At 55.7% G+C, this 27,892-nt stretch overlaps 4 protein-coding genes across 10 annotated transcripts; 2 read left to right on the plus strand and 2 right to left on the minus strand.

Annotated features, from left to right (window-relative positions):
- Window positions 1–671: 671 nt before the first annotated feature.
- BTBD19 (BTB domain containing 19) lies at window positions 672–6,820 on the minus strand. Of its 5 annotated transcripts, none has more exons than XM_036108449.2 (9): window positions 5,810–6,820; window positions 4,312–4,525; window positions 4,158–4,211; window positions 3,762–3,814; window positions 2,758–2,817; window positions 2,590–2,658; window positions 2,381–2,512; window positions 2,133–2,258; window positions 672–1,978 (listed from the first exon to the last, which is right to left on the minus strand). In XM_036108449.2, exons 2-9 carry the CDS (start codon window positions 4,454–4,456, stop codon window positions 1,844–1,846), a joined length of 774 nt encoding a protein of 257 aa, XP_035964342.1. In that variant the 5' UTR covers window positions 4,457–4,525; window positions 5,810–6,820; the 3' UTR covers window positions 672–1,843. The 5 variants fall into 5 exon arrangements, with proteins under 5 accessions (XP_035964342.1, XP_035964343.1, XP_077929373.1 ...); XM_036108450.2 differs by lacking the exon at window positions 5,810–6,820 and adding an exon at window positions 4,737–4,933; XM_078073247.1 differs by lacking the exons at window positions 3,762–3,814; window positions 4,158–4,211 and adding an exon at window positions 4,061–4,140 and having other exon boundaries at window positions 2,758–2,854.
- A 64-nt stretch (window positions 6,821–6,884) lies between these two features.
- Window positions 6,885–8,952, plus strand: DYNLT4 (dynein light chain Tctex-type 4). Of its 3 annotated transcripts, none has more exons than XM_078073248.1 (3): window positions 6,885–7,128; window positions 7,857–7,928; window positions 8,248–8,952. In XM_078073248.1, the coding sequence occupies exon 3, from the start codon at window positions 8,259–8,261 to the stop codon at window positions 8,916–8,918; it is 660 nt and encodes a 219-aa protein (XP_077929374.1). In that variant the 5' UTR covers window positions 6,885–7,128; window positions 7,857–7,928; window positions 8,248–8,258; the 3' UTR covers window positions 8,919–8,952. The 3 variants fall into 3 exon arrangements, with proteins under 3 accessions (XP_077929374.1, XP_077929375.1, XP_035964348.2); XM_078073249.1 differs by having other exon boundaries at window positions 6,885–7,122; XM_036108455.2 differs by having other exon boundaries at window positions 6,886–7,125.
- PLK3 (polo like kinase 3) lies at window positions 8,932–13,911 on the minus strand. The gene is made up of 15 exons (XM_036108446.2): window positions 13,569–13,911; window positions 13,250–13,357; window positions 13,045–13,161; window positions 12,774–12,903; window positions 12,605–12,692; window positions 11,721–11,816; window positions 11,433–11,631; window positions 11,193–11,316; window positions 10,916–11,007; window positions 10,582–10,675; window positions 10,362–10,445; window positions 10,106–10,268; window positions 9,850–9,979; window positions 9,567–9,680; window positions 8,932–9,457 (listed from the first exon to the last, which is right to left on the minus strand). The coding sequence occupies exons 1-15, from the start codon at window positions 13,776–13,778 to the stop codon at window positions 9,266–9,268; spliced, it is 1,941 nt and encodes a 646-aa protein (XP_035964339.2). The 5' UTR covers window positions 13,779–13,911; the 3' UTR covers window positions 8,932–9,265.
- A 10,392-nt stretch (window positions 13,912–24,303) lies between these two features.
- Window positions 24,304–27,854, plus strand: BEST4 (bestrophin 4). Its single transcript, XM_036108445.2, has 9 exons — window positions 24,304–24,455; window positions 24,544–24,638; window positions 25,212–25,445; window positions 25,628–25,782; window positions 26,230–26,307; window positions 26,588–26,785; window positions 26,907–26,987; window positions 27,092–27,246; window positions 27,408–27,854. The coding sequence occupies exons 1-9, from the start codon at window positions 24,304–24,306 to the stop codon at window positions 27,679–27,681; spliced, it is 1,422 nt and encodes a 473-aa protein (XP_035964338.1). The 3' UTR covers window positions 27,682–27,854.
- Window positions 27,855–27,892: the final 38 nt, after the last annotated feature.

Consider the following 27,892-nt stretch of genomic DNA (forward strand, 5'->3'; position numbering starts at 1 on the left):
GAATGAAAGGGTGGCATGGGGAGTCTTCAATAAATAGGAGAGTGAATGCACAGCCAGAGGATACTGCCTTCAGAACCAGTGATTTAATGCAAAGGTAGTAGCTGAGAGAAGAGTTACCACTAGTAATTCTGAGCGTCCTGAGAGTGAACTAGTGTATTTTGTCCTGAGAGCAATGGGGATGTTGAGTGGCTTCATAAGGGGAGTAGGGCTGACATCTTAAGTCTGGCTGCTGTGTGGGAAATGGCAGGAAGAGGGGCATGGCAGGCGCGGAGGCAGTGTGCTGGAGTGAAGGCAGGAAGACTATTAAGAGCTTGTTACGGGGCGCCTGGGTGGCTCAGTCGCTTAAACATCTGCCTTTGGCTCAGGTCATGGTCCCAGGGTCCTGGGATTGAGCCCCACATCGGGCTCCCTACTCAGCCGGGGCCTGCTTCTCCCTCTCCTCCCCGCTTGTGCTCTCTCTCAATATCTCTGTCACTATCTCTCCCTCTCTCTCAAATAAACAAATAAAAAACTTAAAAAAAAAAGAGCTTGTTACTTTCATTCTGAACACAGGACTGGGTGAACTAAAGCTAAGAGAACTGAACCAACTGGAAAGATCTCATAGGGGAAGAAAAATAACTTTCCCTCTACTCTCTGAGCTCTTGGCTGAAACCCTTGTAGTAAGAGACAGATTAACAAAAGAAAAACAAGTTTATTAACATGTATACCTCATGTGTACGTGGCAGATACCCAGGGAAAAAGGAGTACCTCCCTGAGGCAGCTAAAATACCTGCTGAAAAACCATCTTAAGCTAAAGAGGAAAGAAAAGTGTAGGGAGGACACTTATGGGGGAGCCACCAAGAAAAGCATAGTAAACAAGATAAGGTTTGTTAAACAGATTTCAGTGGGGTGCCTTCTCCACTAAAATCCTCCTGTGAGTTCATCATCCTTCTTTTCCTGGTACAGAGAATGAGACACCCTTACAAATGGAGATTTCCTTTTTAAATACAAATTTCCCTTCCAAAAGGGTAACTTCTACTCTGTTTCCAGAGCTTCCGCTGTTTCTCAAAATAGTTCAAAATAATCCTTAAAGAGGCATCTTTTGGGTTGGCACATTCTGCTACCCTTCAGTCTCTCAGAAGGTGGAAGCCACGGGAAGGAGATGTGAGAAAGAGGAATAAGGCAAGGCTGAGATGCAGGTTTCTGGCTTAAGACACCCACGTAGGGGCGCCTGGGTGGCTCAGTCCTTAGGCGTCTGCCTTCGGCTCACGTCATGATCTCAGGCTCCTGGGATCGAGCCCCGCATCGGGCTCCCTGCTCGGCCGGAGGCCTGCTTCTCCCTCTCCCACTCCCCCTGCCTGTGTTCCCTCTCTCCCTGTGTCTCTGTCAAATAAATAAATTAAAAAATTAAAAAAAAAAAAAGACACCCACGTAGATGAGAAACACGATGGGGGCAGAACTTGGGAAAGATGAGAAGGCAGCTCAATTTTGAACTGAGTCTGAAGTGTCCAGCATTTGGAGAGAGATCTCCAAGACGTAGGTCTGGAATAAAGAGGGAGCTGAGCTGAAACATGGGGTGGGTTATAAAAGTAAACGCGACAGGCCCGCGTGGCCAGAGGCCCAGGAGTTAGTCAGGATGAGGGTGCAAAGGAAATCGCTTTGGGGCCCCGCCAAGCCACGCCCACTACCCCTCCTTCCCCTCCCTCCCAATCACACCCACAGGGCGGGGCGCAGAGCGGACCAGGGTTCTTCCAGCGCCAGGCTCGCAGGGCATGCTGGGGGCGAAAGCCCCCTCTGAGCGCCAGGCATGTTGGGAGCTGTAGTTTGGGACAGGCCAGAATTCCTCGCAAATCGCGGCCTTTGGTCACTTAAAGGGCAGGTCCAGAAAGCAGTGATGCTCCCGGGGCAGGGTTCCCCTCCGGCGGCGGCACGGGGCGCCCCGGGCTGCATCCCCTCTCCGCAGAGCGTGGCACTTCCATGCCTCTACGATCTGCTCCACCTGCAGGGGAAGGCTGGTCACGGCGGAGTGCAGCAGTAGCCCGCCTCGCCCCTCAGACACTGGGCCACAACCCCCCCCCCCGCGCTTCTCCCTCCCCGCCCCCCCCCCCCCCCGGCTGCTGAGTGGATCTGAGTTTGGTTCCCCGCGTCCGCACCGGGATGAGCGGCTCCTGCTGGTTCTGCTCTTCCAGGGCGCTCAGCTCCGCCGGGGCCAGTAAGGCCAGTCTCAGCTCCCGCACCACCGGGGCCGCCACCTCGGCCACAGGCCGCTCCAGCACGGCCTGCGAACGCCAGCCCTAAGCCCGGACGGGCGGGGTACCTGCCCCGCGACCCGCTTGCCAGGTTCCTGCGCCCAAGCCTCCTTCCGCACCCCCACCGCGGGGTCCCCGTAGCCCCCGCTCACCGCGCCCACGCGCGCCCAGCTCCGGGCAGCCAGGACGAGCTCAGCCTCGTCCACACAGAGCTTGTCGCTGCGCAGCAGGGGCAGCAACGCGGGCGCCGACAGCTCCAAGAAGCCGCGGGTCCGGAGCGCCTCCTGTGGGTCCACGAATGGGTCAGGGAGGAGCAGAATGAGGTGTGAGGGTTTGGGAGTCTGAAGATGGGGAGCGATACCTGGCTGTGGGCCTCTATGAAGGCTATACAACGCTCCTGCAGCGGCCCCAGGCCAAAGGTCACGGCAACCTGGGAACAGAATGAAGGGTGTCAGGTTGGAGGCTGGAAGGCCATGTAGTGAGCCCTCCACACTGACGCCCTCCTACAAGCCTGTCCAAGAACACCCACCTGCAAGGCCTCACAAACCAGCTCCACATCCAGCACCTTCACCACAAACTCCAGGCACAGCTGGGAACAGAAATGAAAGTGGGTTGGGCCCAGGTGTCTCTGCTCCAAGACCCTAGCCCCACCCCAGAAGCAGCGAGCCACCCAGACAACTAAGCAGCCACAAGCCCATCGTGACCTCCCAGACCGGGGGAGGCAAGAAATCACCAGGGGCTGAGACGTGGCAAGCCCAAAGGGACTAGAGACTAGCAGTCTGCCTTGGGTCCAGCAGTCTACCTTCTAGCACATTCCCCGATAATCAGACTAGATGAAAGCCATGTGAAAATCCACTCTCCTTTTCTCTGAGGACACTCATCTTCTTCCACTTGGACCCCTCCTGACTCAAAGATCCTTTCGTTTTAACCAGAAACTGAATTTCGTCCATGACCTGTCCCTTTCACCCTCACATCCAGAAAAGTGCTGGGTCATGCCAGTTTCACTTCTCTCAAAGTCATGCACCTCCCTCTTGGGCTTCCACTGCTACTCATCCCTCCTGGACTGGGGAGCCTTTCTCATCTCTCCCAATCACTTCTCCCCTTAGCTCCAAATCCTCACTCCCTTACCTAAAACCTCCAATGATAGAGGGGAGGGGGGTGGGAGGATGGGTTAGCCTGGTGATGGGTATTGAGGAGGGCACGTTCTGCATGGAGCACTGGGTGTTATGCACAAACAATGAATCATGGAACACTATATCTAAAACTAATGATGTAATGTATGGGGATTAACATAACAATAAAAAAATTTAAAAAAATAAAACCTCCAATGAATCTCCATGTCCTCTGGGTAAAAAAAAGTCCAAATTCTCAAAGGTCCTGCATGATCTAGCCCCTGGTACCCTCTCCAATCTCATCTGTCTCTCTCCTCCTCTCACACCCTTGGTCCAGCCACACTAAATGGCTCACTAGCTCCTTTTGTGCCTCAGTGACTAGAATGCCACCTTTCCACGCCCCCTCTGAGCAAACTCCTACCTGTTCTAACACGAATGTTTCCTCCTCCAAGAAGTCTTCCCTTCTTTTTCTCCCTGATGGCAAGACCAGAGAGACCCTCTGTAGAGTCTCGGCACCATATACCTTCATCTATCACCCTTCTTATACCCCTGGTTAAGGGTTTTCATGTGTCTATCTCTCTTTGAAGAGCAAGGATCAAGGCTGACTTATCCTGGCAATTCCGGCATCAGCCCACATGCCCCCACAGCACACACACGGCACGCACATATCCTTTTGCACACAGGCCCACATAAATGCTGTCCATACCTCTGCGTTGGTACACGTGCCTCTGCAGGCCGGAGTGTGTGTGAGGCACGGGGTGAACTGGGCCCATGAGAGGGAAGAGAAATGAGACAGGGGCCTGCCATACAAACCCACCTCTCGCAGTTCCTCCAGCCCATACTCCACAGCCGCTGTCAGCACCTCCAGCACCTGCAGAGTGGGTGGTCGGGGGAGTGGAAGAGAGTTCCTCCTGCCCCTCCCCGCCAGCCCCACCACCGCCGCCACCCAGACGTCCGCCCAGAGGGCTCACGGAGCGGCGGCGCAGCCGGACACTGTTGGTGTACAGGAACTCCAGCACTGCCAGGAAGGCCTCCACCGGCACCGTGCTTAGCACCACGGGGCCAGGCATCCCGGGGCCCAGCTTGGGGCCCAGAAGTCGTTGGAAGAAGTTGCATCGACAGGCCAACAAGCACCGGTGGGCAAACACCTCCTGCCGTTCTTGACCGACCACAAAGCAAACATCACTGTGGGAAAGGGGAGGACAGAACAGGGAAGAAGAGGCCGGAGTCTTGGGTACAAGCCTTAGGCTTTGCCTTTGTCCACTCTGAGCCTTCATTTCCTAATCTGTCATACAAGGGACAGGTCTCAGTCCTTCCAGCCGAAGGTCTGGGATGCACATTCCTGGATTCTAGTCCCAGCTCCACCCTATGGTGCCTCAGGCAAGTGACTTTATACCTTTGAATCTCAGGTTTCTCATCCGCGAAATGGGATAGTAATCCCAAACCCTTGGGTCTTAGAGGAGGTGGCGACGCCTGATCGCTGAGGGGGCACCAAGGCTGCTGCAAAATTGATCCTACCTACCCCTCTCCTCCCCAGCCTGGGTCTTGAGGTAAGGGAAGCTCTTCTTGGCTCCTCCTCCATAGACTGCAAACTCAGCCTTTTTCGGCCTCCTCTAGGCGGGAGGGGGTGGGGGGGCGGGGGTGCAGAGCGCACTGGCTGCAGGCAGATAGGCAGCGATACATCATCATGAGACCAGACCACATTTTCCATCTTCATAATCACTTCCGGCCCCAGCCTCTGGGCCTCCCAACAGCATAGAGGGTAGGAGGCAGGAAATGAAGCTTGAGCTTCTGGAGCCTCCTAGTCCCAGGTCCAAGGCCAGGGGTTCCCCCTACTCACACCAGACTGCTAATCCCCAAAGCAGTAGGGTTATGGGAGTCACCAACCCTTGAGGAGTCTAGCTTTCAGGCAGTGGGGACTGAAAGCTACATTCTAGTTCTGACCAGCCCTGGCCCCATATTCTATCCCTGGTTTCAGACACCACTAGCATCCTGGGCAGTGAGCCCTAGGCAGCACCCTTGAACTACTTCCTGTCTGAGACTCTGGCTCACTCAATCCCTTGAGCTTTGTTCCTCTTGTGACTCCCCAGTTCCCAGAACAGGGTCATCTGCTCCTGTGCCTCCCAGGGAGGGACTCAAGTGATATCCCATCCCTCAGGATCCAGGGGGGCAAAGGGCTCTTCTCTGCCAGGAGCTCAAGAGCCAAAAAAGGAAGGCCTTTGCCTGAAGTCACACAGCTGCTCTGGGCTCCAGCTCCCACTGCCACCCGCCCCCCCCCACCTCTGCCTCTCTGGACATCACGGACGATGAGTGACCTGTAGTCCTTCTCCACACTTGACTTCCCCAGACTGAGTTCACCAGGGAGGAGGGTGGTCTTCCCCACCTCTTGTGTACCCAAGGCTTCCTCAGGGTGGTGGGGACCAGCAAAGCCAGTTAGGGAAAACCCACAGACAGGGCCCGCCCCCTCACCTGTATTGGGGATTGTTGAGAAGGCTCCGGAGTGCCGTGGAAAAGGGTGCAGCCTCCCCGTGCACAACCAGTCCCGGGGGCTCCATGGGGGCGGGGCAGGGGAAGAAGCAGGTAGAATAGGAGGCCTGGTGTCTCTTGGTCTGTGGGAGGCGGTAGGTGGGAAGGAGCAGGAGGCCTGGCCAGGCCTAGCAGCTGGTGTGGAGACTAGAAAGGCCTGAGAGGGAGGGGCAGGAGCTTGGGAAGCCTGTTTGCTGGGAAGCTAAAGTTTAGGGATGGGGCAGGAGAGGCCCAGGTTCCTTAAGAAGGCATCAGAGGCCAGAGGCTGGGCGAGGGGTGGGGACTCAGGGAGGGGGCCGAGAGAGGCTGAGGGTGGAGCAGACTGGACTGGGGAGGAGAGGCTGACGGCGGATGAGGCCCCAGCTGGGAGCCTGCCCAGGCGGCAGTGGGTGGGAAGCCTGTGGGTTTCCACGGAAACCGGAGCCCGGCTGGAGAGGCCCCGCCCATCTCCCACAGGCCCAGGGAAAACTTTAGCCCTCAGGGGGGCCGGAAGCTGAGTGGAGGGTCTTAGGACCCAGGCCCCTGCCTGTCTTGGGTTCAGAGTTCAAACTCCCTGCCCCTCCTACCCCTCCCCCCACATGCACACAGGGTCAGGATCAGGTTAGCCAGGCCTGGGGAACCCCCCTCAACAGGGAAATTCCTCACCCCCATGGAGTTTTCAGGGCCCAGACTGGCTTGTCTGAGAGGGGGCAATCCTGTCCCTTCCAGAGGGAGGTCAGGTGAGGTGGTGTCAGCTCTGACAGAGACGTCATGGCCTCTGGCATCCCTAAAATGCAACCCCGGTTAGGGGGGTGGCACTCTGGGCACTCAAGAGGTGTGGCCAGCTAGGGACAAGCCCCAGGGCACTTGGGTCAGCAGGGGTCAGGAGGCTGGGCTCTGGTTCACTGCCAAGTCCAGTCACCACTGTTGCACCACTGTTGCATCAGGTCGGCTCCCCCCAGCAGGGCGGATGGCCTCCCCTCCCCCCCGCACACAGCCCCGAGCTGAGGAAGTCATCCAAGCCCCAGCCCAGCTCTGCACAGGGAGCGGAAATATTTGTCCTTGTTGGGGCTGATGGGGAGACGATAGAGCCATGACGTCCTCCTTCCTGTGGGCCCAGATCCTGATCCCTCAGCAGCCACCCAAGGTCTCCCCACGTCCCAGGCTTCTGCAACTTGCTTACAACTGAAGAGCCAGCCTTCACAGGGGAGAAATGGACAGCAGCTCAAGAGCCCCGGGAGCCCCTCTCCACATCTGCCCCCTCCGGAGTCCTTGCGGTGGTAGTATGCCCTGGGTTCTAGACCCCTGTTATCCCCTTTTCCCTGATGACTCAGGTACCCCACACTCAGCACCTACTCACAGTAGTAACACATCCAGGTTAAGCCAGAGCCAGGACTGGAAGGAGGGAACCAAACAGGAGTGCCTGCCCAGTAACCCAGGGCAACTCCACAACACAGGGGGCCATTACCTTCCTGCCTGCCAGTCAGGCCAGCCGGGAGGACAAGGCTGTGGCTAGGAGAGAGTTGGGAAGCCAAAAGCTGCAGGTGACTCAGGTGCCCGTGGGAGTTTCGGAAGAGGGCATTCATCCCAGAGCTGATTCTGCAGGTAGGGCCAGAGGCCAAATTCAGAGGGCGGAAGGAGCTTCCCGAGTCACCTGCCTCCAGCCTCAGCCAGTTGTAGGGGCGATCTTTGTGTCAGCCACCCTAGAAGCACATAGGGGTGGAAGACAGCTGGATTCAGTACCCACAGGGCTAAAAGGATCTGTGGGGTTGAAGGAGTTGGGTCTGTGTCTCCTGGTTAGGGGTTTGAGGCACCACAGTCTAGGCTGAGGCAAACCAAAGGCAGACTTATCTCCCCCTTCTGCTGGCAAAGTCTGGTGGAAGGGAGAATAGGAGGTGTACTTAGAGCTCACTTAGCTAACCTCCATGGTGCCCACGCGAACGTGAAGCTCAGGGGGGCAGGGGCCAACCCAAGATGATAGTCTGAGCAGCACCAATTATGTTCTTAACAGCCTTTAACGCTCGAAGCACCTAGGAATCCACGCGGCCCCGGACTATGTGATTCGCCTGTCCCCAGAACACAGGTAAGAAGGGGTTGGGGGGGGCGCCTGGGTGGCTCAGTCGTTAAGCGTCTGCCTTCGGCTCAGGTCATGATCCCAGGGTCCTGGGATCGAGCCCCGCATCGGGCTCCCCGCTCAGCTGGGAGTCTGCTTCTCCCTCTCCCACTCCCCCTGCTTGTGTTCCCTCTCTGGCTGTCTTTCTCTCTGTCAAATAAATAAAATCTTTAAAAAAAAAAAAAAAAGAAGGGGTTAGGGGGTAAAAACCCCTATCACTGAGTGAAAGACTGGATGGGGTACAACGACGGCCAGTTTAGGCCATCCTGTCCAAGTGTGGGTCTCCCAGCTGGCAGGTCCATGGCTGGCAGGTCTGTGCCCCCCGGACGCCAGGAGGAGGACACTACCAAAGACCCCGGGCTCAAACGATCGCCGGTGAGGCCTCCAGGCCACCTGCCCAGTATTGATGAGGCCCGACTAGCAGGTCTGGGCCCGTCCTCCCGCCGTGGCTCTGTGCTGGGCCCAGCCTCGTCCTTCTCACGTCGCAACTCGCTGGCAGGACCAGGCGCAGGTCCGGGGGGTCGGCGACCATCTCTGGGCCCAGTGCCTCCTCTGGGCTCAAGGGTTAGCTTCTCCGGGTTGCCCCCGGCCCCCCTGCGTCGGGTGGCGCCCTCCTACCGCACAGAGCCTGCGCCAGGGGAGCGCTGGGAGGCCGCGCGCGTACAGCACGCCCTGGAGGCGGCGCTGGCCGCCCGGCTGTGCCATGCGTGCTACTCGGGCGCTGAGGCCGGGCTGCTGGCTCGCGAGCTGTGCGAGCTGCTGCGTGTGCGCCTGCGCGAGCTCTGTCCCCCGCGCTACAAGCTCGTGTGCAACGTGGTGCTCGGGCCGCGCGCCGGCCAGGGCGTGCACGTGGGCAGCCGCGCACTCTGGGACACCGAGCGCGACGGGCTGGCCTCCGCCGCCTTCACCAACGCCTCCCTCTTCGCCGTGGCTATGGTCCACGGGCTCTACTGCGAGTGAGGACGCCTCCAAGTTCTGCAAAATGGTTTATTATCCCAGGAGGAGGCCCTCCCTGGGGCTCAATCCCAATAAATAAGTCTGCCAATAAATAAAAGTGGTCCATAAATAACGCCCCCTAGCTGGGGACTAAGGCTCAGGCTTTTCTTGGAGAAGGGGTAGGAGGCTGCTGGGACACGCAGACTCCAACCCCAGTAAAGCTGGTCCCTGATTCCCTGGGGGATTCGGCCCAGAGCCCCCAGTGAGGCACCAAAGGGACAGGGAGGCCCACAAAGGCAAGGGCCAGAGCCTTACAGGCACAGGCCTCAGACCTGAGGCTTTAGGTCATGGCCTGCTCTGCAGGTTAGGGCCTAGGCTGGGCAGCGGTCCCGGAGCAGACGCAGAGCATAGCGGAGCCGCTGCCGCAGGGCCGGGGAGCAGCCCAGCTGGCGCAGGTGGGAAGCGAGGTAAGTACAAGCACTGCGGTTGCGGGCCACGAAAGTCACAAGCAGGGGCTCCCAGCCACTGAGGATCAGCTTGGTGTGGTCTCCGTAGAAGTTTACCTGTGCACAGAAGGGTGGCACTGTTCAGGGCCTAGGCCCCAGGTCCAGTTTCCTCCCCAGCACCATGGGTCTCCCAGACCTTCCCCCCAAGGTCAGGAGGGGTTCTCACCTGGACAGTGCCATCACTGAACAGCATAAGTAGGGCCTGATCCGTCTTGACCCACTGCAGCAGGAGTGGGGGGACAGGCACCTCCACCTCTTCCACACTGGGCAGATCTCCACCCTGGGGGCAGGAGCAGGTCACTTGTCTGGCATGAGTCACGCCCCTCCTCCTTGATGGCTCCCATAGAGGTTCAGCCTCTAGCTCTGAGCCCCCCACCCCTCCCGCCAAGGCGAAGAGGAAGGGATTAGGATGTGTTCATCCTCAATGGGCCCCACTCCAGTGCGCACACCTTCATGAGATGCTGCTCCATGTAGGAGGCAAAATACCAGAGGACACCCAGCTGAGGCTGCAGGGCCCGAGGCACGGCCCCCACAGAGAAGGCCACGTGCTTTGTGCTGGCGGGGCTGTAGTGCACAGTCCTGGAGGAGAGGAGACGAGAGGTCAGAGGGAGCCCGGCGCCGAAGCCCGTTCCCTGGAGACCCCAGGCCCCGCAGTGCAGGAGCACACACGCGCTGGGCACAGTGGCACTCCAGAACAGCACTTACTTTCTGTTGGCTGAAAGGGCCATGTGTGTGCCGTTGTTGAAAAGCACAGCCACCCGGCGGCTGGACAGCTGATACCCAAAGCCAAATTTGTTGGAGTAGTCAACCCACTTGCTGACCCATACCAGAGGCTCCGGCTGGGCCAGGGGAGCTGGGTTCTGTTCCGCTGTCATGGAAGAGGAAGGAGTGAGGACCTGTTCCCCACCTTTCAGCCAAAGAACTCCCAACCACCATTCACCATATCGGACCCCACCCTTACCTGGGGGCATGAAGGCCAGGCAGTTTCTCAAAGCACAGAGGGCTGACTCCACCACTGTGGCCACAGTCAGACCTTCTTCAAACCCTGAAGGGAACAGGGCACCTGGAATTAGGCATTAGTTCGCCAGGACACAGGCCATGTCTCTCTGACACTCCTTCCCTCTGGTCCCTGGTCTTAGCCCCAACAACCTCTAGCACCTCTCATCCTCTTGGCTGCTCACCATCTCCGCTGCTCGCCAATGTCCCACGGGGTGAGCTGTCTTCAGGCACTGTCTCTACCAAGCTGAGGGGGGCAGGACCAGAAGCTGCTGGAGCCTGGACGGTTGGGGAGGGGAAGGGAGTGAGATAGGCCTCAAAATCCAAATCCTCGAGAGTCCATGGCCCAGCCTTGCCCTGGCAGCCGGGGCACCCCAGGTCAGCCCCGCCTGGCTAATGAGACACAGCCAATTAGGCCACCACGAGGCCAGATGCTTCACTAGCTTCTTTTATCCCAGGCTTCCTGCAGCAGCTAGGGTGAGAGTGAGTCAGGGCACACTACCCATGTGAGTCCCTCACCTCAGGCCTGGCATCTTGATGGCCAATGGACGTCCGAGTGAGGCCGTTCACCAAACAGGAGACCTCATCCCGCTCCTCAGGATGGTTTTTACCTGGGTGGGGGAAGATACAACCCTCATATCCTGCCCACCCCCACCCCCGGGCTTCCTGCAGGGATACAGATAGGCACATGCTCTCCCCAGGGGTTCAGAGGCATTCACACTCATGCCCCCACGATATAGGTACCCAGCCCCCCTGCCACGCTCTACCCTCCACACCACTGACATTCCAGACTTACTTTTCTTCTTCCTGCCAAAGAGGCTCTTGGTAACTTTGACAAACAGGATCCTAGCTGGATTAAGGGGTATCAGGTCTGGGACTGTCACACAGCTGCTGACAGGGAGCCGGTCAGGGGTGTAGCCCTGAGGAGGGAAGTCAAGTGAGCAAAGAAGGGAGGCCCCAGGAGTCCTGTCACCTACCCCCACTGAATCCCCTGGGAACATGCAGAGTTGACTTAGATGTCTGGGGAGCCACAGACCTTGGTAAAGAAGTCATGGCGCAGGATCTGGTCAATTGAGGGGCGGTCTTGGGGCGAGGCTCGAAGGATGGCAGCCAGGAGCTGCCGGGCGGGCAGTGAGAGGCTGGCGGGCAGTGTGTAGTGAACCTGTTTGATGCAGCGATAGGTCTCCTTCAAGTCAACTGTCTCAAAGGGGGGATTCCCGCACAGCAGTGTGTACCTGAAGGGCAGAGATGAGGGCGTCAGGAGTACAGCGGAAGGTACACCCCACCCGGGGCCCCACCAGTGTACGATGACCCTGGGGCTCACATGACACAGCCCAAGGACCACACGTCTGCCTCAGGGCCGTGGCCCTGTCTCTGCAACACTTCTGGAGCCACATAGTTGGGGGTGCCACAGATGGTTCTGAAAAGGGACAGGGAGGAAGAGAGAAGAAGGTTCAGACCCAGCCTGGCTAGCCCCCCCCTTCCCTGCCCCCACTGAGTCCAGACAAAGCAGCTGCCTGTCACCAAAGGCAAGAGAACTCCTGCTTGTCCTGGGACAATGGATGCTGGGGATGGCAGCTGAGTCCCCGCCCACCCGCCTGGCCCAGCTGCTCAGCTGCTCGGCAGGACAGGGGAGGCCTTGACCCCCACCCCAGCCCCCTCCTCCAAGGTTAGCAGAGGGTCCATCATGGATCCTTTCCTCAGTCAGTCCCCCACTCCCGTCTGTCAGATACCCATACAGGCTGTCACCTCCTACGGTCTGTGCCACACACAAACCAACACCAGCTGTCCTATTCCCCCAAACACTCATTGGCCACACATGCTATCTGTTGTCACTCACACCCAGTCATCGTGGCCACAGCAGGGGCTTCTTACACAGGGTGTCATGTCCTGCCATTCCCACACACATGGTTTATGTCCCCTTCCCCCATCCACACATAGGATCAGGTCCAACATCTCCGAGAATCCTTACACCCCCATCTGTCTCAGGGACTCAAACACCAACAGGACCCTCAGCCTTTCCACCAGTCCCTGTAACTCCAGCTGCCACCTCCACCTTCCCCCCCACACACAAACAACCCATCATCCCTTTCCTATCTATCACACACACACATCAGGCAGTCATCATGCCTCCCACATACATAACTCACTGTCACGCACGTCATCGTGTCACACAGACCATGGCCACCCCTCTCCTCAAACACTCACTTCTTCCTATGTTCCGGGGGTTCCAACCGGGTTGCCAGCCCAAAGTCCCCCATCTTCAGTTCCATGTTCTCAGTGATAAAAAAATTCCCTGAATGGGGGCAGAGAGGTGTGTCAGAGTCCTTTCTCTCTGCCGCCCCAACCCCCAATCCTGCTGGCCCAGGAGTCTCACCCAGCTTGAGGTCTCGATGCAGGATGCCCCGCTGGTGCAAGTACTTGAGTCCGGAAAGGATCTGGCGCAGGTAGTAACGCACCTCTGGCTCCAACAGAGTGTGCCGAGCCTTCCAGATGTGGGCCAGGGACTGCAGAGAGCCACCACTTCAGCCCCTGATCCACCCTCTCTGACCCTCCCTCCATCTGCGCTCACCGAGGAAGAGACAGGGCTCCAGCTTTGGGTCTTAAGGGCCCCTTTTCCCTCTCCCACTCTCACAGTCATCGCTCACCTTTCGGCTGCAGAGTTCCAGGAAAATGTATATGTTGTCAGCATCCTCAAAGTGGTGCGAGAAACGCACGATGTGGCGGTGCTGCAGGCCGCGGTGCAGCTCAATCTCGTTTAGGATCTGCAATGGGGGCGCGGGGTGGTCATCCCTCAAGGGCTCCCTCACCACTTTCCCCACCCCACCCCTGGTCCGCTGGGCCCGGGCCCACCTTCTCGCGCTGATGCGGCTTGGTGATGCGGCTCTGTGAGATGACTTTGACCGCGTAGGCGTTGCCGGTCTCTGTGTCAGTGGCCTCATAGCAGCGGGCAAAGCCCCCCTATGGGGAGGGGGCATCAGGCAGAGCGCTCCAGGACAGCCAAGTCTGGCCCGCAGACGTCCCCGCGCCGAGGACAAGCGTCCCCGCGCCGAGGACAAGCGTCCCCGCGTCCCCGCGCCTGGGGCAAGCGCCCCCGCCCCACCCGGCGCGGTCAAGGAGGTCAGCAGGGAACCCCTCCTCCCCTCGCTAGCACACCACCCCACCAGTTCACCTTGCCCAACAGGCGGCCTTTGAAGTAGGTGCGACCGCTGCGCGGGTCGGTGATAAGGCGCCCCGGGTCCGTGGCCGGTGGCCCAGCCAGCATCTCCAGCTCAGGTCCCGGCATGGCACTCCCAGGCGGCCCGGGCCCGGCAGGGGGCGCGGGCGGGGCGGCCGCACGCGGAAAAGGGCGCGGGGATAGGAAGCCGGCGGCGGGCTCCATGCAGGCGGTGCGTTGCAGCGCGGGCCCGGCTTGTTTCGGTTCCGCCCCGCCCGGGCACCGCGTGGCGCTGCGGGGATCTGCTACGCTGCGCTCGCGCCCGAGGGAGCCCGGCGTTTTTATCAATGAACGCCTGTCTCCTCCCCGGCGCCTCGTCATTAAGAGCCCGCCCCCTTCCAGGCGGTGAGTCACCTAGAAGCCACGCCCCTCCTCGGGCCTTACGTCACCGAGAAGCTCCTCCTCCCACTCAACGCAAGTCCAGGCCCAGCCTCCCACCCACGCCTTAAAGAGCAAGCGTGCTGGTAGTCACCATGCGGGTGCGACCAGAATGTAGGGGTCAGCCGTTTCTCCGTACCCCTCTCCCTACGCCCTGGTGACCAAGAGTCCCGTTCATGGGGGTCTCTTTCTTTCCCCATCTTTCGGGGCTTTTTCTGAAGTCTGAGTGGAGCTGGGTATCAGGGGAGTCTCCCCAAGCAACTAGATAGACCAGCGATCCTGGCGGGAAGGGAGAGGCAGGGGCGGCGCTCGCTTTCGCCAGGTGGCGTCACCAACACTTCCTTTTAAGTGCGCGAGATCTAACCCCTGGTCCCGTGCCCTCGGCCAGAGCCCCCGGGCCCAGCGTGGAACTACCCCCTTTAGGGCTTGGGAAGAATTGCACACTCCTGAGCCTGGCTTGGGACGGGCGGGGGCGGGTGGAGGAGGGGGAGGCTGCCACGCTGAAGTTTTGGGGTCAGACAGACCAGCATTCAAGGTTTTTACCACGTGCCTCGTCGTATCCTCTGTTACCCTCCTCCACAACCTTGAGAGTTAGATCTCGGGTTCTGGCGGGATCCCCTATTCCCTTTCCCTGAAAACACCTACTGCTTGAGTCAGCAGTCAGAAGGCCAGAAAGTGAAGAATGGGAATTAGGATTTTCTCAAATCTAGTGCCAGACAGTTGGGCAGGTGGTCCTGGGGCCATGTGGACCGCTAGACCCCTAGTTCATGCCCACCCTTCCCAGGGCCAGGAACAGAGAGGTAGGGGTCTTAACCCCTCTGGAGTGTTTGTCCCAGTTATCACAGGCCTCTCCCCCTGGCCTTGTCCTCACCTCTCTGCCCTCACTCTGTTCCATTCAATCAATTATTAAGCCAGTCAGGCCTCCAAGATCTATTGAGAGTACCCGCTAAGTGCCAAGCACTGGCTGAACGAGGCTGCTCAAGGTTGCAGCCCTCATTTAGTCCACACTCTGCTCCTTGGAAACAGACAATAGGCAGGTATAGGAACAAGGTCATCGCAGGCTTTGGAAAAGTGCTATAAAGGAAGTCAACAGAAGAGTAACCAAAGAGCTTGCTTTAGAGAGAGTAGCCAGGAGAGTCAACAAATATTGATTAGAACCTAATTCCTGTCAGTTTTATCTCCCCAAAGCTAAAAATCTCTGTGAAGTACCCACTTCCCTCCATCTTCCCCTCACAGCTTAATCTGAGTTGTAGTCGCTCCCGTCGGGATTACTGATCATTGCCACAGCACCTTGCTGTTCTCACCGCCTTCACTGTCATCTCTGTTGCATCCTCCTTCCATGTTGCCCGCCCCAGGCCCTCTAACCTCACCCTTCATGGCCACTGATGGGAGAAACCAAACAGCCTGGAATGGGGATAATGCCTAATAGCTCAGACGGGGAGGGGGGGGGGGGGGGGAGTGGGGGTGCTTAAGTGCCATAGTCAAGAGTTTGGTTTTTATCCTACAAGTCAACAGTTTTCCACTGGGGAGATGGTAGTGGTGGGGCCAGAAAGGACAGATCTGCAGGGAAAATGAGGCTGAAGCATGTGTAGTTTGAAAAGGCATATTTGAGTTTGCAATTTTATATTTGGAAAATAAAGCAAAATATCTTCCTATTAGTTTGGTAGGGCTGCCATAACAAAATACTACACCACTAGGTGGCTTACACAACAGAAATGTATTTTCTCATAGTTCTGAAGGCTGGAAGTCCAAGCTCAAGGCATTGACAAGGTTGATTCTGTTAAAAAGAAAACCACAGGCCTCAAATGGCGTTACTTGGGCCAGGCCACGTCACCAAGCCAGGGCTTAATACCTGATCTAATTTCCACCACCAGTTTCCACCACCCCACCACCCCGGAAATATCAATCTTAACCCTCAATCCCCCAAAGAAAGAAAGGTGATCTGCATGATAAGACCCCCTGCTCTTCCTCCTAAGGGAAAGTGACCTTGCCTGAAACAATCCTTTTATTTTGCTTCTAACTTTCCTGTCCCAAGCTCCTTCCTATAAAAACTTTCCATTTTGAACAAACTCCTCAGATCCCTCCTCAACTTGCTAGATGGGATTCATGACTCATTTAATAAAGCCAATTAGGTCTTCAAATTTACTTACTTGAATTTTCCTTTTTAAGATTTTATTTATTTTAGGGGCGCCTGGGTGGCTCAGTCGTTAAGCGTCTGCCTTCGGCTCAGGTCATGATCCCAGGGTCCTGGGATCGAGTCCCTCATCGGGCTCCCTGCTCAGTGGGAAGCCTGCTCCTCCCTCTCCCTCTGCCGTTCACTCCCCCTGCTTATGCACTCTTTCTCTCTCTCTCGCTCTCTCTCAAATAAATAAAAAAAATCTTAAAGATTTATTTTAGAGAGAGAGCGCTCGCACTTCAGTAGGAGCAGGGGGAGGGACAGAGAGGGAGGGAGGGGGCTCAATCCCACAACCTTGAAACCATGACCCGAACCAAAATCAAGAGTCAGAGGCTCAACCGACTGAGCCACCCAGGCGCCCCTGAATTTTGTTTTTTTGTTTTGAAGATTTTATTTATTGGGGCGCCTGGGTGGCTCAGTCGTTAAGCGTCTGCCTTTGGCTCAGGTCATGATCCCAAGGTCCTGGGATCAAGCTGGCCTCGGGCTCCCTGCTCGGCGGGAGGCCTGCTTCTCCCTCTCCCACTCCCCCTGCTTGTGTTCCCTCTCTCACTGTGTCTCTCTGTCAAAAAAATAAATAAAATCTTTAAAAAAAAAAAAAAGATTTTATTTATTTATTTGACAGAGAGGAGAGAGAGGGGGAGAACAAACAGGGAGAGCAGCAGAGGGAGAGGGAGAATCAGGCTTCCTGTGGAGCAGGGAGCCCCACACGGGGCTCAATCCCAGGACCCTGAGATCATGACCCAAGCCAAAGGCAGATGCTTAATGACTGAACCACCCAGGTGTCCCTGAATTTTGTTTTTTAACAATTTCTTCTGAGGTCTCTCTCTTGGTTTGTAGATGGTGGTCCTCTACCTTTGAGTTCACATGATCTTTCTTTTTTTAATTTAAGTATAATTGACATACATGTTATATTAATTTCAGGTATACAACATGGATTCGACAATTCTACACATTACTCAGTGCTCACCACCCTAAGTGTAGTCACCATGTGTCACCATACAACATTATTGTAATATTGACTACATTCCCTATGGTGTACTTTTAATCTCCATCTGTGTGACTTATTTTATAACTGGAAATTTGTCCTTTTTTTTTAGATTTTATTTATTTACTTGTCAGAGAGAGAGCACACACAAGCAGGGGGAGTGGCAGGCAGAGGGAGAAGCAGGCTCTCCACTGAGCAAGAAGCCCCATGTGGGACTTGATCCCAGGACCCTGGGATCATGATCTGAGCTGAAGGCAGACACTTAACTGACTGAGCCACCCAGGCGTCCCGAAATTTGTACCTCTTAATCCCCTTTATCTACATGATCTTTTTCTCTGTGTGTCCTAATCTCTTCTTCTCATAAAAACACCAGTTGAGCGTCTGCCTTCAGCTCAGGTCATGATCTCAGGGTCCTGGGATTGAGCCCCGTGTGTTAGGCTCCCTGCTCAGTGAGGAACCTGCTTCTCCCTCTCCCTCTGCCACCCCTTTGTGCGAGTGCTCTCTCTCTCTCTCTCTTTTTTTTTTAAGATTTTATTTATTTATTTGACACAGAAAGAGATAGCGAGAGAGGGAACACAAGCAGGGGGAGTGGGAGAGGGAGAAGCAGGCTCCCCGCTGAGCAGGGAGCTTGATGCGGGGCTCGATCCCAGAACCCTGGGATCATGACCTGAGCCGAAGGCAGACGTTTAACGACTGAGCCACCCAGGTGCCCCTCTCTCTCTCTCTCTTGTGCACGCACCCGTGTGCTCTCTCTCAACTAAATAAATAAAATCTTAAAACAAAAAACAAAAACACCAGTTGAATCAGACTAGGGTCCACCTAACAGCTTCGTTTTAACTTACTTACCTCTTTAAAGGTTCAGTCTCCAAATACAGTCACATTCTAAAGTACTGGGGGTTAAGACTTTGTACAGAAGTCAAAACCTTACCTCCACCCATCTTAGGTCTTCAGGTGAAACTCTTCAATAAAAACATTAACGAAAGAAAAACAAACACAAGTTTATTAACATGTATAACTTGTGCATGGAAGAATGGGAGATAACCAGGGAAAAATGAGTAACTCTCTCATCCAGCTTAGAATTCAGGCTTAAATACCATCTTAATAGGGAAAAGGGAAAGGAAATATAAGCCTCTTAAGGAAAAGTAAATGATTTCTAGAAAAGATGAATGGACCCTTAGAAGAATGGATGGGAGATATGATAATTTGTGCCCAAGTTTGTCTGGATGTGCTATAGACTTCTAGTTTCCTCTCCTGTGATGTGAGAAGAAACTCCCAGGAAGGGCATTTATGCCCATCGAGTCCTTTTAGAGATCCATCTTTAGGCAGATAAGGGGAGTTCAGAGAAGGCCTCTCCCTGCATTTGCTGTTTTTCAAGTACCTACAGTTCAAAATAGTCAATATGCGAAAGTGGCATATTGGGTGCCATATTCTGTTACCCTTCACTGTCTTCTCCCCTTGGGAGGTTAACAAGATTTTTGAGCCCTCCTCCAGAAACCAGGAAACCAGGAGGAAATCCTCCTGAATGGTGTCACTAAAGGGCCTGGCAGTCTCCTCTGCCTCCTCCCTCAGTGTAACATATGCTGCCATGAATGACCTTATGCACCTGCCAAGCACCAGGCACTGGGCTAAGCATTTATACTATTGACTGCTCACAGTAGCTTTATGATGTGGATGTGATTATTATTCCCATTTCACAGATGAAGAAACTGAGGCTCAAGGGATTAAGCTGTTCGCTCAAAGTCACATGCAGCTATCAAGGGTTAGAGTTAAGTTCTGAACCCAAGATGTCTAACTCCACTATTCACCACTGCCTGACTTTTCTGGAGGTCACAGTTTCTCTGTCCTTGAACCTATCCTCCTTCTACACTGCTCCATGTCTCCATGTCCCTGTTATTAATGCTCTTTCTCCTCCCCCATCCCAAGAATCTCACAATCTCTGCCCAAGCTGAGGTTTTTCAGAGTTCTCTGGGTCTCCATCCCCCAGAGGATGCTGTCAGGGTCTGCTGCGCCTAGTTGAGCATGTGTCCCACATTCCTTGCCCCCTTGGCAGCTCAGAGTCAGAATCTCTCTCTCTCTCTCTCTCTTTTTATTTATTTATTTATTTATTTTTAAGATTTTTATTTATTTATTTGACAGAGAGAGAGAGACAGCGAGAGAGGGAATACAAGCAGGGGGAGTGAGAGAGGGAGAAGCAGGCTTCCCATGGAGCAGGGAGCCCGATGTGGGGCTTGATCCCAGGACCCTGGGATCATAACCTGAGCCAAAGGCAGACGCTTAACGACTGAGCCACCCAGGCGCCCCCTCTCTCTCTTTTTAAAGATTTTTCTGTATTTCTTTCTTGCTCTCTCTGAAAGGAAGAAAGAAAAGAAAAGAAAGAAAGAAAGAAAGAAAGAAAGAAAGAAAGAAAGAAAGAGAAAGAAGGAAAGAAAAGAAAGAAAGAAAGAAAGAGAGAAAGAAAGAAAGAAAAAAGAAAGAATGAAAGGGCACAAGCAAGGGGAGGGGGAGAGGGAGGAGGGAGAGAATCTCTAGCAGACTCCATGCTGACCACAGAGCCCCATGCAGACTGCCTGGGTGGCTCAGTGGGTTAAGCATCCGACTCTTGATTTTGATCTCAGGGTCGTGGGATTGAGCCCCGTGTCGGGCTCCATGCTCAGTGGGGAGTCTGCTGGAGATTCTCTCTCTCCCTCTCCCTCTGCCCCTCCCCCTCTGAAATAAATAAAATCTTAAAAAAAAAAAAAAAAAGTCAGATGCTTAACCCACTGAGCCACTCAGGCACCTCTCAGAATCAGAATCTCTTGACAATGTCAGGTCATTGAGGTCAAGGGAGTCTTTGAAGAATGAGAGCTGCCAAGGGGCGCCTGGCTGCCTCAGTAAGTACAGCATGTGACTCTTAATCTCAGGGTTGTGAGTTTGAGACCCACATTGGATGGGGAGCCTATTTGAAATTAAAAAAAAAAAAAGTGAGAGCTGCCAAGTAAGGGTAGAACTTGGGAGGGGGCCGTTGGAATCAGCAAGAAGATCTCAGGTGTCTTTAGTGGGTGCAGAGGCAGAAGTCCTAAAGCCAAACCAGAGAGATGCTATAGCTACAGTAGCGTTTCATACTTACCATGTGCTAGTCTGAGCACTTTATAAATATTAACTCATTCATTATTCACAACAACTCTATGAGAAAGGTATTATCCTATTTCCCTATGGGGAAATTAAACACAGAAATGTTTAACGTTTTGGGGTGCCTGGGTGGCTCAATCGTTAGGCACCTGCCTTCGGCTCAGGTCATGATCCCAGGGTCCTGGGATCAAACCCCACATCGGGCTCCCTGCTCAACGGGAAGCCTGCTTCTCCTTCTCCCACTCCCCCTGCTTGTGTTCCCTCTCTCGCTGTCTCTCTCTCTGTCAAATAAATAAAATCTTAAAAAAAAAAAAAAAAAAGAAATGTTTAACGTTTTGCCCAAGGTCACAAAGGTAATTCACAGTGTTCAGATTTGAAAATCTGGGCAGTCTGGCTCCCAGACTCCATGCTGTAAATTGCCAAGCCATATAGCCAACTCCGGGCTGTGAGGAGGGGAGAGGGGCATGGGTGGTTAGGACCAGAAGAGAGTGAGAGGCAAGAACTGGAGGACAGATAAAGGGTGGAGTAAATGATTTACAGGTGGAGTGGTTCCCTCTCCTGGACCATAAACCAAGGGGACCTGTCAGCAGCTGGGAAGGGAGATAAGGTGACTCAGGAGGGAAGGGCTGGGTGGGGACTGCGGACTCCCCTTCCTGGAGTGAGGCTTTGAGTCCTGTACCTTTACCCATGGCTCTGTGGGAAACTCGCAGTCTGGTGATCCAGAGTGTTGGTAACAGGCAGGAGGGTGAGGGCCACAGAAGCAGATGGGGGGCGATGACTGAAATGCAGCAGCCTGGGTTGTCCTCAAGGAAGCTCCCAGGATCTCAGGGCCTGAGCTCCTCCAATCCCAGGCCTGGTCCCCCAGGTACAAGACTCTTTAAGTGGTATGCAGCCCAGAATGCTCTAGAAAAGCCACAGATCAGAGCTTGGGATGGGTTGCATGGCCATGATGGCTGAGGCCCCAAAGGTGTATCTCACCCTCCCCAGGAGAGAGGTGCTGGGTCTTCCAGACCTCTGAGACACATGCGCGTGCACGCACACACACACACATTCCTTTCCTCATATTGACATCTCACCTGGCTCACCTGGGGCCCAGAAAGAGAACATGACTCTTCTGGCCATGAGTAGTTTTCCAGACCTTGTTCATCCAGGAGGTTTCTCAGAAAAAAAGGGAAAGGAGGGCCAGATGTCTTTCAGGTGAAAAGGGAAAAAACTAAAAAGAAAGAAAAGAAAGGAAAAGCAAAGCAAAGTTTGCCTGGGCTCAAGTCCTCCCCAGCTCTACTGAGATGAGTCACATATAATCCTGTCCTCAAGAGCCGCAGGGGCTGGAGGGGAGATGAGCCCTGCAGACAGGTCACTGCCCAGTGCGATTTGCTGCTGTAAGAGAGGAAACCTGGAGGGCTTCAGGGAGGGAGCAGGGGGAAGATCATGGAAAGCTTCCCTGAGGACGCTCTGAGCCGGACCTTGCAGAAGCAGTGAAAAGGAGCTAGGCCAGAAGCTGGTGATGGGAGCAGCAGTGGGAGCATCTCAGGAGGCCCTGAGTACCCTACTGAAAAGCCAGGACCTGGCACTGTTTGGCTTGGGGACAGGCCGGAAAGGCTTCAGGGGAAAGGTCTCTGCCTCTTCACCTGTGAAGGACTGCCTGGTTCTGGGACACAACAGAGGACTAGTAGGTGGAAACTAAAGGGAACAGACTTGGCTCTTCATGGTAATAGCAGCCCAGGCTAAATGCCTGCAGTGCTCCAGGCTCTGGACACTGTTTCTTTGAATAATCCCAATTGCCCTGTGTGGAAGGGGTTATTGATCTTGTTTTGTAGAGGAGGAAACTGAGGTTCAGAGAGATGAGGTAACTTGTACAAGGCTACAGAGAGCTAGAATTCAAACCCAGGTTTGTCTGACTCCCAAGCTTTTGCTCCTAACCACCTCTCCACGCTTCCTGTCTTTAGGAAACACTTGCGGGTGAGAATCAGCTCACAGTGTGGGGGTAAGGAGCTTCCCAAAACAGGTCAGAAGTGGGACCACCACTCCTCGGGTTTTGTGGGTGATCTCAGCACTGGGTAGGTAACTGAGCTGGTGCTTCAAATATTATTTCTTCTGTTTCACAGAGGAAGAAACTGAGACCTAGAAGCAGAAATGGCCACTCAGGATGCTAGATACCCTTAGGAGTCAAGATGCTGGACACAGGGCTGAGGGAGGTCTGCATCCCTAGGCCTGAGTCCCAGACCTGTGGCCTTGTCAGCCCTGTGGAATAGGGATGGGGAATGGTCAAGCCAAGCCCCCCAGAGCCTGGACCAGAAGCCTAGCAGTGTGGCCAGTGTACAGGACCCTGGTCCCAGGGCTCAAGCCCTTGTTTAGCCCCAGTTGGGCCACTTCCAGCCTTTGGAGTTGTGAAACTGAACAAAGGAAACCTCATTTAAAATAGAGTCCGGGGCGCCTCGGTGGCTTAGTCGTTAAGCGTCTGCCTTCGGCTCGGGTCATGATCCCGGGGTCCTGGGATCGAGTCCCCGCATTGGGCTCCCTGCTCGGCGGGAGGCCTGCTTCTCCCTCTCCTACTCCCCCTGCTTGTGTTCCTGCTCTCGCTATCTCTCTCTCTGTCAAATAAATAAATAAAATCTTTGAAAAAATAAAAAAATAAATAAAAAAATAAAATAGAGTCCGGTCGCCAGAATGGGGGGAGTTCTCACACACTACCAATTTGTCCTCAATTGCAGACCTCAACAGGAAGAAGCATACCTTGCATTTTCCAACTGGAAAGGACCTACTTTACTACCCCCTGCAAGAGGGAGAAAGACTTTTTCCTTGTAGAGCAAGAGTCCAGCCAATGAGAAGTTGTCACAACTCAGCCAATGAGAAAACATCACCAACCTCCAGTGGACTTTTGCTCAAAGTAGCCCCCACTCAACTTCCCTTTTTTTTCTCTATATAATAACATTCCCCTCCTTTGTTCTCTGGACTTGCCTAGGGTTTGCTGTAGCTTGCATATCTGCAGATTCTGAATTGCAATTCCTCTGTTTTTGAATAAGCCCATTTTGCTGGTAAAATAACTGGCTGTTTTATTTACAAGCTCCACCAAGTCCATCAACTCAGGCTTTGAATCCTGCCTCCAATGACCTTGAACAAGGTCATTTACCTCTTGGAGCCTCATCTGTAAATGGGGATGTTTCCTGCCCTGTGGGGTTGAGATGAGGATTCCATAGCAGTGCCTTTGGCACGGTGTCCTCAGTCAGTGCTCTGTGATCAGTAGCCATTAGGATTATAACAATTTATCATCATGCGTCTGTCTTCTCACCTGGAGCGTGGGACACTAATCCCGGTCAACCTGGTTTCAAGGACATGATGTCATCTGTGTGAGTTGTAGGGTCAGTGTAGATGGCACTTCTGCTACCCAAAGACCAGCCCAGCCCTGCAGGGGTAGGGAGACACATCTAGTTCCCAGGACCAGGGGAAGCTGGGTGACAGCCTCAATCCATCAATGATAACCTCGGGCCAGCTAAGCTTTATGGGCCCAGCAGATATTTAAGTGCATGCAGTGTATGGGCTAGCCCAGTTCTGCTTCCTCAGCACGGGCCACTGCCCAGAACAGGTAGGCCGGTGTCACTGGGAGGTGGCAGTACCGGGGGCCTTGGGAGAGCAGCTGTCAGCAAGACCCCAGCGGGTAGCATAGTTGTGGGTTCGGGCTAGAGTTGGATCTTCTGCCCTCAGGAGTTGTGATCTGGTTCCTTCTGGCCCTGCGAGTGGAAGAGGATCTCGGGGAAGGCTCTTGCATGAGAGCTTATAGATCTCAGCTCCCCTAGGCCCATCCCATCCTAGCTTGACCCATGTACCACTGAGTTCTGGAGGGGGTGGGGGGATGCTTTGTCTGCTCTGAAGCTTCTTCCCCTTGTCTACTGACACAGAGTGAAGGCTGGGTGTGCGTGACCAGAGTTGAAGGGAGGGTGCCTGGGAACTAGGCTTGGTGAGAAGGCAAGCTACGGAGATTTGCTGGGAAAGGGGGACAGCTCTGGGGGCAGCTCATGTGACCTCCCGCCCAGGACCCCAGCACCATGACGGTTTCATACACCCTCAAAGTGGCAGAGGCTCGCTTTGGAGGCTTCTCCAGCTTGCTTCTCCGCTGGAGGGGAAGCATCTACAAGCTCCTCTACAAAGAATTCCTCCTCTTCATTGCCCTGTATGCTCTGCTCAGCATCATCTACCGGTGAGGGTGAGGGCTCAGGGCTGGCCTGGGGCGGGGGGCTCGGCTGCCCGCTTCCCTCTAACCCAGGCTTACAACTGACCTTCCCCAGGCTCCTGCTGACCCAGGAGCAGAGGCATGTGTATGCTCAGGTGGCCCGATACTGTAATCGTTCTGCAGATCTCATCCCCTTATCCTTTGTACTGGGTAAGGCTCCCTCTAATTCTCCCTGGTATCCTTCTGACCATCTTCCCTGACCTTTGGGTTGAGGTGATAGCTCTGAGGGTCAGAGTTACCCCAGCAGCACAGCCTACAGGTCAACCAGAGCAGGCTCAGCAGGCATGGGACTTGCGTCCGGGGTCCAGGATTTCCAGACGGCTAGACCCTGCCTGTCACTTGTTGGACCCTCACTCCACCAAGGGACAAGACACCTGCTGGCTTCAAAATCCCACTCTGTGTCCTGGAGAGGAGCTGGAGAGAGGTGACACCCCCTTTCCACCTTCCTGGGAAGCAGGGCTCAGAATTAGCCATTACTTGACCACTTCTCTGCAGGAGGAGGTTTGCACTCCTCCATCCTCCAAGCCTGGCTTAGCAAGGCAGAGGCTTTAGGAAGAGGCGTTCCCCCCGACAGCAAGGCAGGGCATGGAAGCCAAAGGTGTCCTTCTCCCTGCTTTGGTTCAGCCTGGCCTGGACCGGGTGCTCCGGCTGGCGGGCAGGGCATGCTGACTCCCAGGCCCCCCATCTTCCCTTCCTGTCTCCACTTCCATGGCGGCCGATCAGGTTTCTACGTGACCCTGGTGGTGAACCGCTGGTGGGCCCAGTATACAAGCATCCCGCTGCCAGACCAGCTGATGTGTGTCATCTCGGCCAGCGTGCACGGCGTAGACCAGCGTGGCCGCCTGCTGCGCCGCACCCTCATCCGCTATGCCAACCTGGCGTCCGTGCTGGTGCTGCGCTCGGTCAGCACCCGCGTGCTCAAGCGCTTCCCCACCATGGAGCACGTGGTGGACGCAGGTGCGGACAGGCGCCCCTGGGCTCGGCCAGGCCAACGCAGGCGCCATGCTGGGGAGCCCGGGGGCGGCCCCCCGGGGCCAGGACCCGAGCGTGGGCCTCCTGGGAGGGGAGGTCTGACCCCCGGGGGGCACGTCCTAGCGGCAGGGGAGGTGTCTGCGCCCCCACTCACTGTATCTCCTCAGGTTTCATGTCCCAGGAAGAGAGGAAAAAGTTCGAGAGCCTGAAATCTGATTTCAACAAGTACTGGATCCCCTGCGTCTGGTTTACCAACCTGGCAGCCCAGGCCCGGAGGGATGGGCGGATCCGTGATGACATTGCTCTCTGTCTGCTCCTGGAAGTGAGTCGGCTCCAGACCAGGCCTGTCTGACCTCCCTGGCTCTGCAAACTGGAATAATAATTTTAGTACTTAGCACTTAGATGGTGCCAACAACTGTGTACGGCACACAGCTGGAAGCACTGTCCATACATTAACTCATTTGGCCCGCACAACAGCCCTTGGGACATCATTACCATCCCTCTTTCACAGGCGAAAACCTGAGGCACAGAGTGGAGAAGAAACTTCCCCAAGTCACACAGCTAGCCAGGGGAGCTGGGACTCAGGCTGGTTCCACAGTCTGTGCTTGAAGCTACTTTGCTAGGCTGCTTCCCATCACGCTACCCCCTCACGTTAACACCCCAGACAGTGGGATGGGCCTCTAGGCCGAGTTTGTGTTGGGCTCCCCTGTTCTTTCCCCATTCTTCCCTCCTCTCCTCCACTGACATCCTCTTCCTGCTTTTCCCCCAGGAGCTGAACAAGTACCGGGCCAAGTGCAGCATGCTATTCCACTATGACTGGATCAGCATCCCTCTCGTCTACACCCAAGTAACTGCCTCTCCCCTCTCCCGTCCCACTGCCTACTGCATGTCCTGTGCTGCATGTGACACGGAGAATTAGAGATGGTACCTGCCCTGGGGCAGTGCAGTCCAGAGAGACACTGAACAACCAAGGGCTCATCCTCAAAGCATCCCCGGACCCCCCTGAGACGCCCCCATCCCCTCTGATGCTGCCACACGTTTTACTTCCTTGTCAGATTCCCTCACTGGCCCTCGGGGTCAGGGAGGGCATTTCTCCCTGTCTTACTCAGCCAGGCTTCCTTCTCTAGGTGGTGACCATAGCGGTATATTCCTTCTTTGCCCTCTCCCTGGTTGGCCGCCAGTTCGTGGAGCCCGAGGCAGGGCGGGCCAGACCTCGGGAGCCTTTAGAGCCGGGCCAGGAGGCGGCGTCCACCCTGGGGGACCTGGACATGTATGTGCCTCTCACTACTCTGCTGCAGTTCTTCTTCTATGCTGGCTGGCTCAAGGTGGGCACATAGGCCGGTCATACCAGCTTGCTCGGTAGAGATGTGGGCCCAGGGCCCACCTCACCTTTGGGGACAGAGGATGGGGCTCTGAGCCCAGATAACACTGTCTTACAACCTGTAGGTGGCCGAACAGATTATCAACCCCTTTGGTGAGGATGATGACGACTTTGAGACCAACAAGCTCATAGACCGCAACTTGCAGGTGGGCAGAGGTCTGGGGGCAGCGCCTTGTGCTTTCCTCCTTGCCAGCGCTGGGCCTGGGTGTGGAAAGGACAGGGGGATCCTGTGGCTTGCTGCCTGCCCCAGGTGTCTCTGTTATCCGTGGACGACATGTACCAGAACCTGCCTCCCGCCGAGAAGGACCTGTACTGGGATGAAGACTCCGCGCAGCCGCCCTACACGGTGGCCACGGCCGCCGACGCTCTGCGGCCTTCCTTCCTGGGCTCCACCTTCAACCTTCGGTGAGCGGCCTGCGCTGGTGGAGGCAGGGCTTGACCCCAGGTCCTCACCACCCCTCTGGGGGCGCCAATGACTCGGTCGCCTCTGCTCCCCGCCCTCTCGGGAAAGCCAGCCCTGGGGTGGCCCCGCGCCAGGCTCGCTCAGCCCGCCCTCCCGCCCGCAGCGTGAGCGACGACCCCGAGCAGAGCGTGCAGGTGGAGGCGTCCCCAGGGCCCGCTCGGCCGCTGCCCGCCGCGCAGACCCCGCTGCTCGGCCGCTTCCTGGCCGCGGGAGCACCCTCCCCGGCCATCAGCCTCAGGACCTTCGGCCGCGCGCGAGGAGCCCCCCGGACCCCGCATGTGCTGCGCTTCCGAGCGGAGGAGAGCGGCGACCCCGAGGCCGCGGACCGCATCGAGGAGGCGTCAGTGGGGTCAGAGGACGAGGCCGGGGAGCCCTGATCAGAGACTGCCGGGCCCAGGCCGTCCTGCCCGCCTCGGCTCACTTTCCCAACCCCCTGCTGACCTCCGGCGCTATTAGAGCGCTTGCTGTGTCCTGAGCCGGAGAATTTAGGGACGGACCTTGAACGGGGAAGATGGCGGGGCCAGCGTCGGGGCTGGGAATGTGCCCATTTTGGCGGGAGAAGGTAGGATGGCTTGCTTGGGTAAAGTG

The sequence above is a fragment of the Halichoerus grypus genome, chromosome 5 (genome assembly GCF_964656455.1).
Source record: "Halichoerus grypus chromosome 5, mHalGry1.hap1.1, whole genome shotgun sequence".
NCBI classification, from domain to species: domain Eukaryota; kingdom Metazoa; phylum Chordata; class Mammalia; order Carnivora; family Phocidae; genus Halichoerus; species Halichoerus grypus.

Bases quoted from the DNA above. Each gene is read 5' to 3' on its own strand.
- BTBD19 (XM_078073247.1), bottom strand. From the start codon at position 5,895: ATGGAGCCCCCGGGACTGGTTGTGCACGGGGAGGCTGCACCCTTTTCC. The intron at 4,526-5,809 runs GTGAGGGGGCGG...CCTTTCCCACAG, and splicing joins CTCAACAATCCCCAATACAG to TGATGTTTGCTTTGTGGTCG. The intron at 2,855-4,060 runs GTACCAACGCAG...CTTGGAGCAGAG, and splicing joins TCCGGCCTGCAGAGGCACGT to ACACCTGGGCCCAACCCACT.
- DYNLT4 (XM_078073248.1), top strand. From the start codon at position 8,259: ATGGCTGGCAGGTCTGTGCCCCCCGGACGCCAGGAGGAGGACACTACC.
- BEST4 (XM_036108445.2), top strand. From the start codon at position 24,304: ATGACGGTTTCATACACCCTCAAAGTGGCAGAGGCTCGCTTTGGAGGC. The intron at 24,639-25,211 runs GTAAGGCTCCCT...GCGGCCGATCAG, and splicing joins CCCCTTATCCTTTGTACTGG to GTTTCTACGTGACCCTGGTG. The intron at 27,247-27,407 runs GTGAGCGGCCTG...TCCCGCCCGCAG, and splicing joins GGCTCCACCTTCAACCTTCG to CGTGAGCGACGACCCCGAGC.
- PLK3 (XM_036108446.2), bottom strand. From the start codon at position 13,778: ATGGAGCCCGCCGCCGGCTTCCTATCCCCGCGCCCTTTTCCGCGTGCG. The intron at 13,162-13,249 runs GTGGGCCCGGGC...CCCCCATTGCAG, and splicing joins AGCCGCATCAGCGCGAGAAG to ATCCTAAACGAGATTGAGCT. The intron at 9,458-9,566 runs GTGAGAACCCCT...TTCTGTGCACAG, and splicing joins TCAGTGATGGCACTGTCCAG to GTAAACTTCTACGGAGACCA.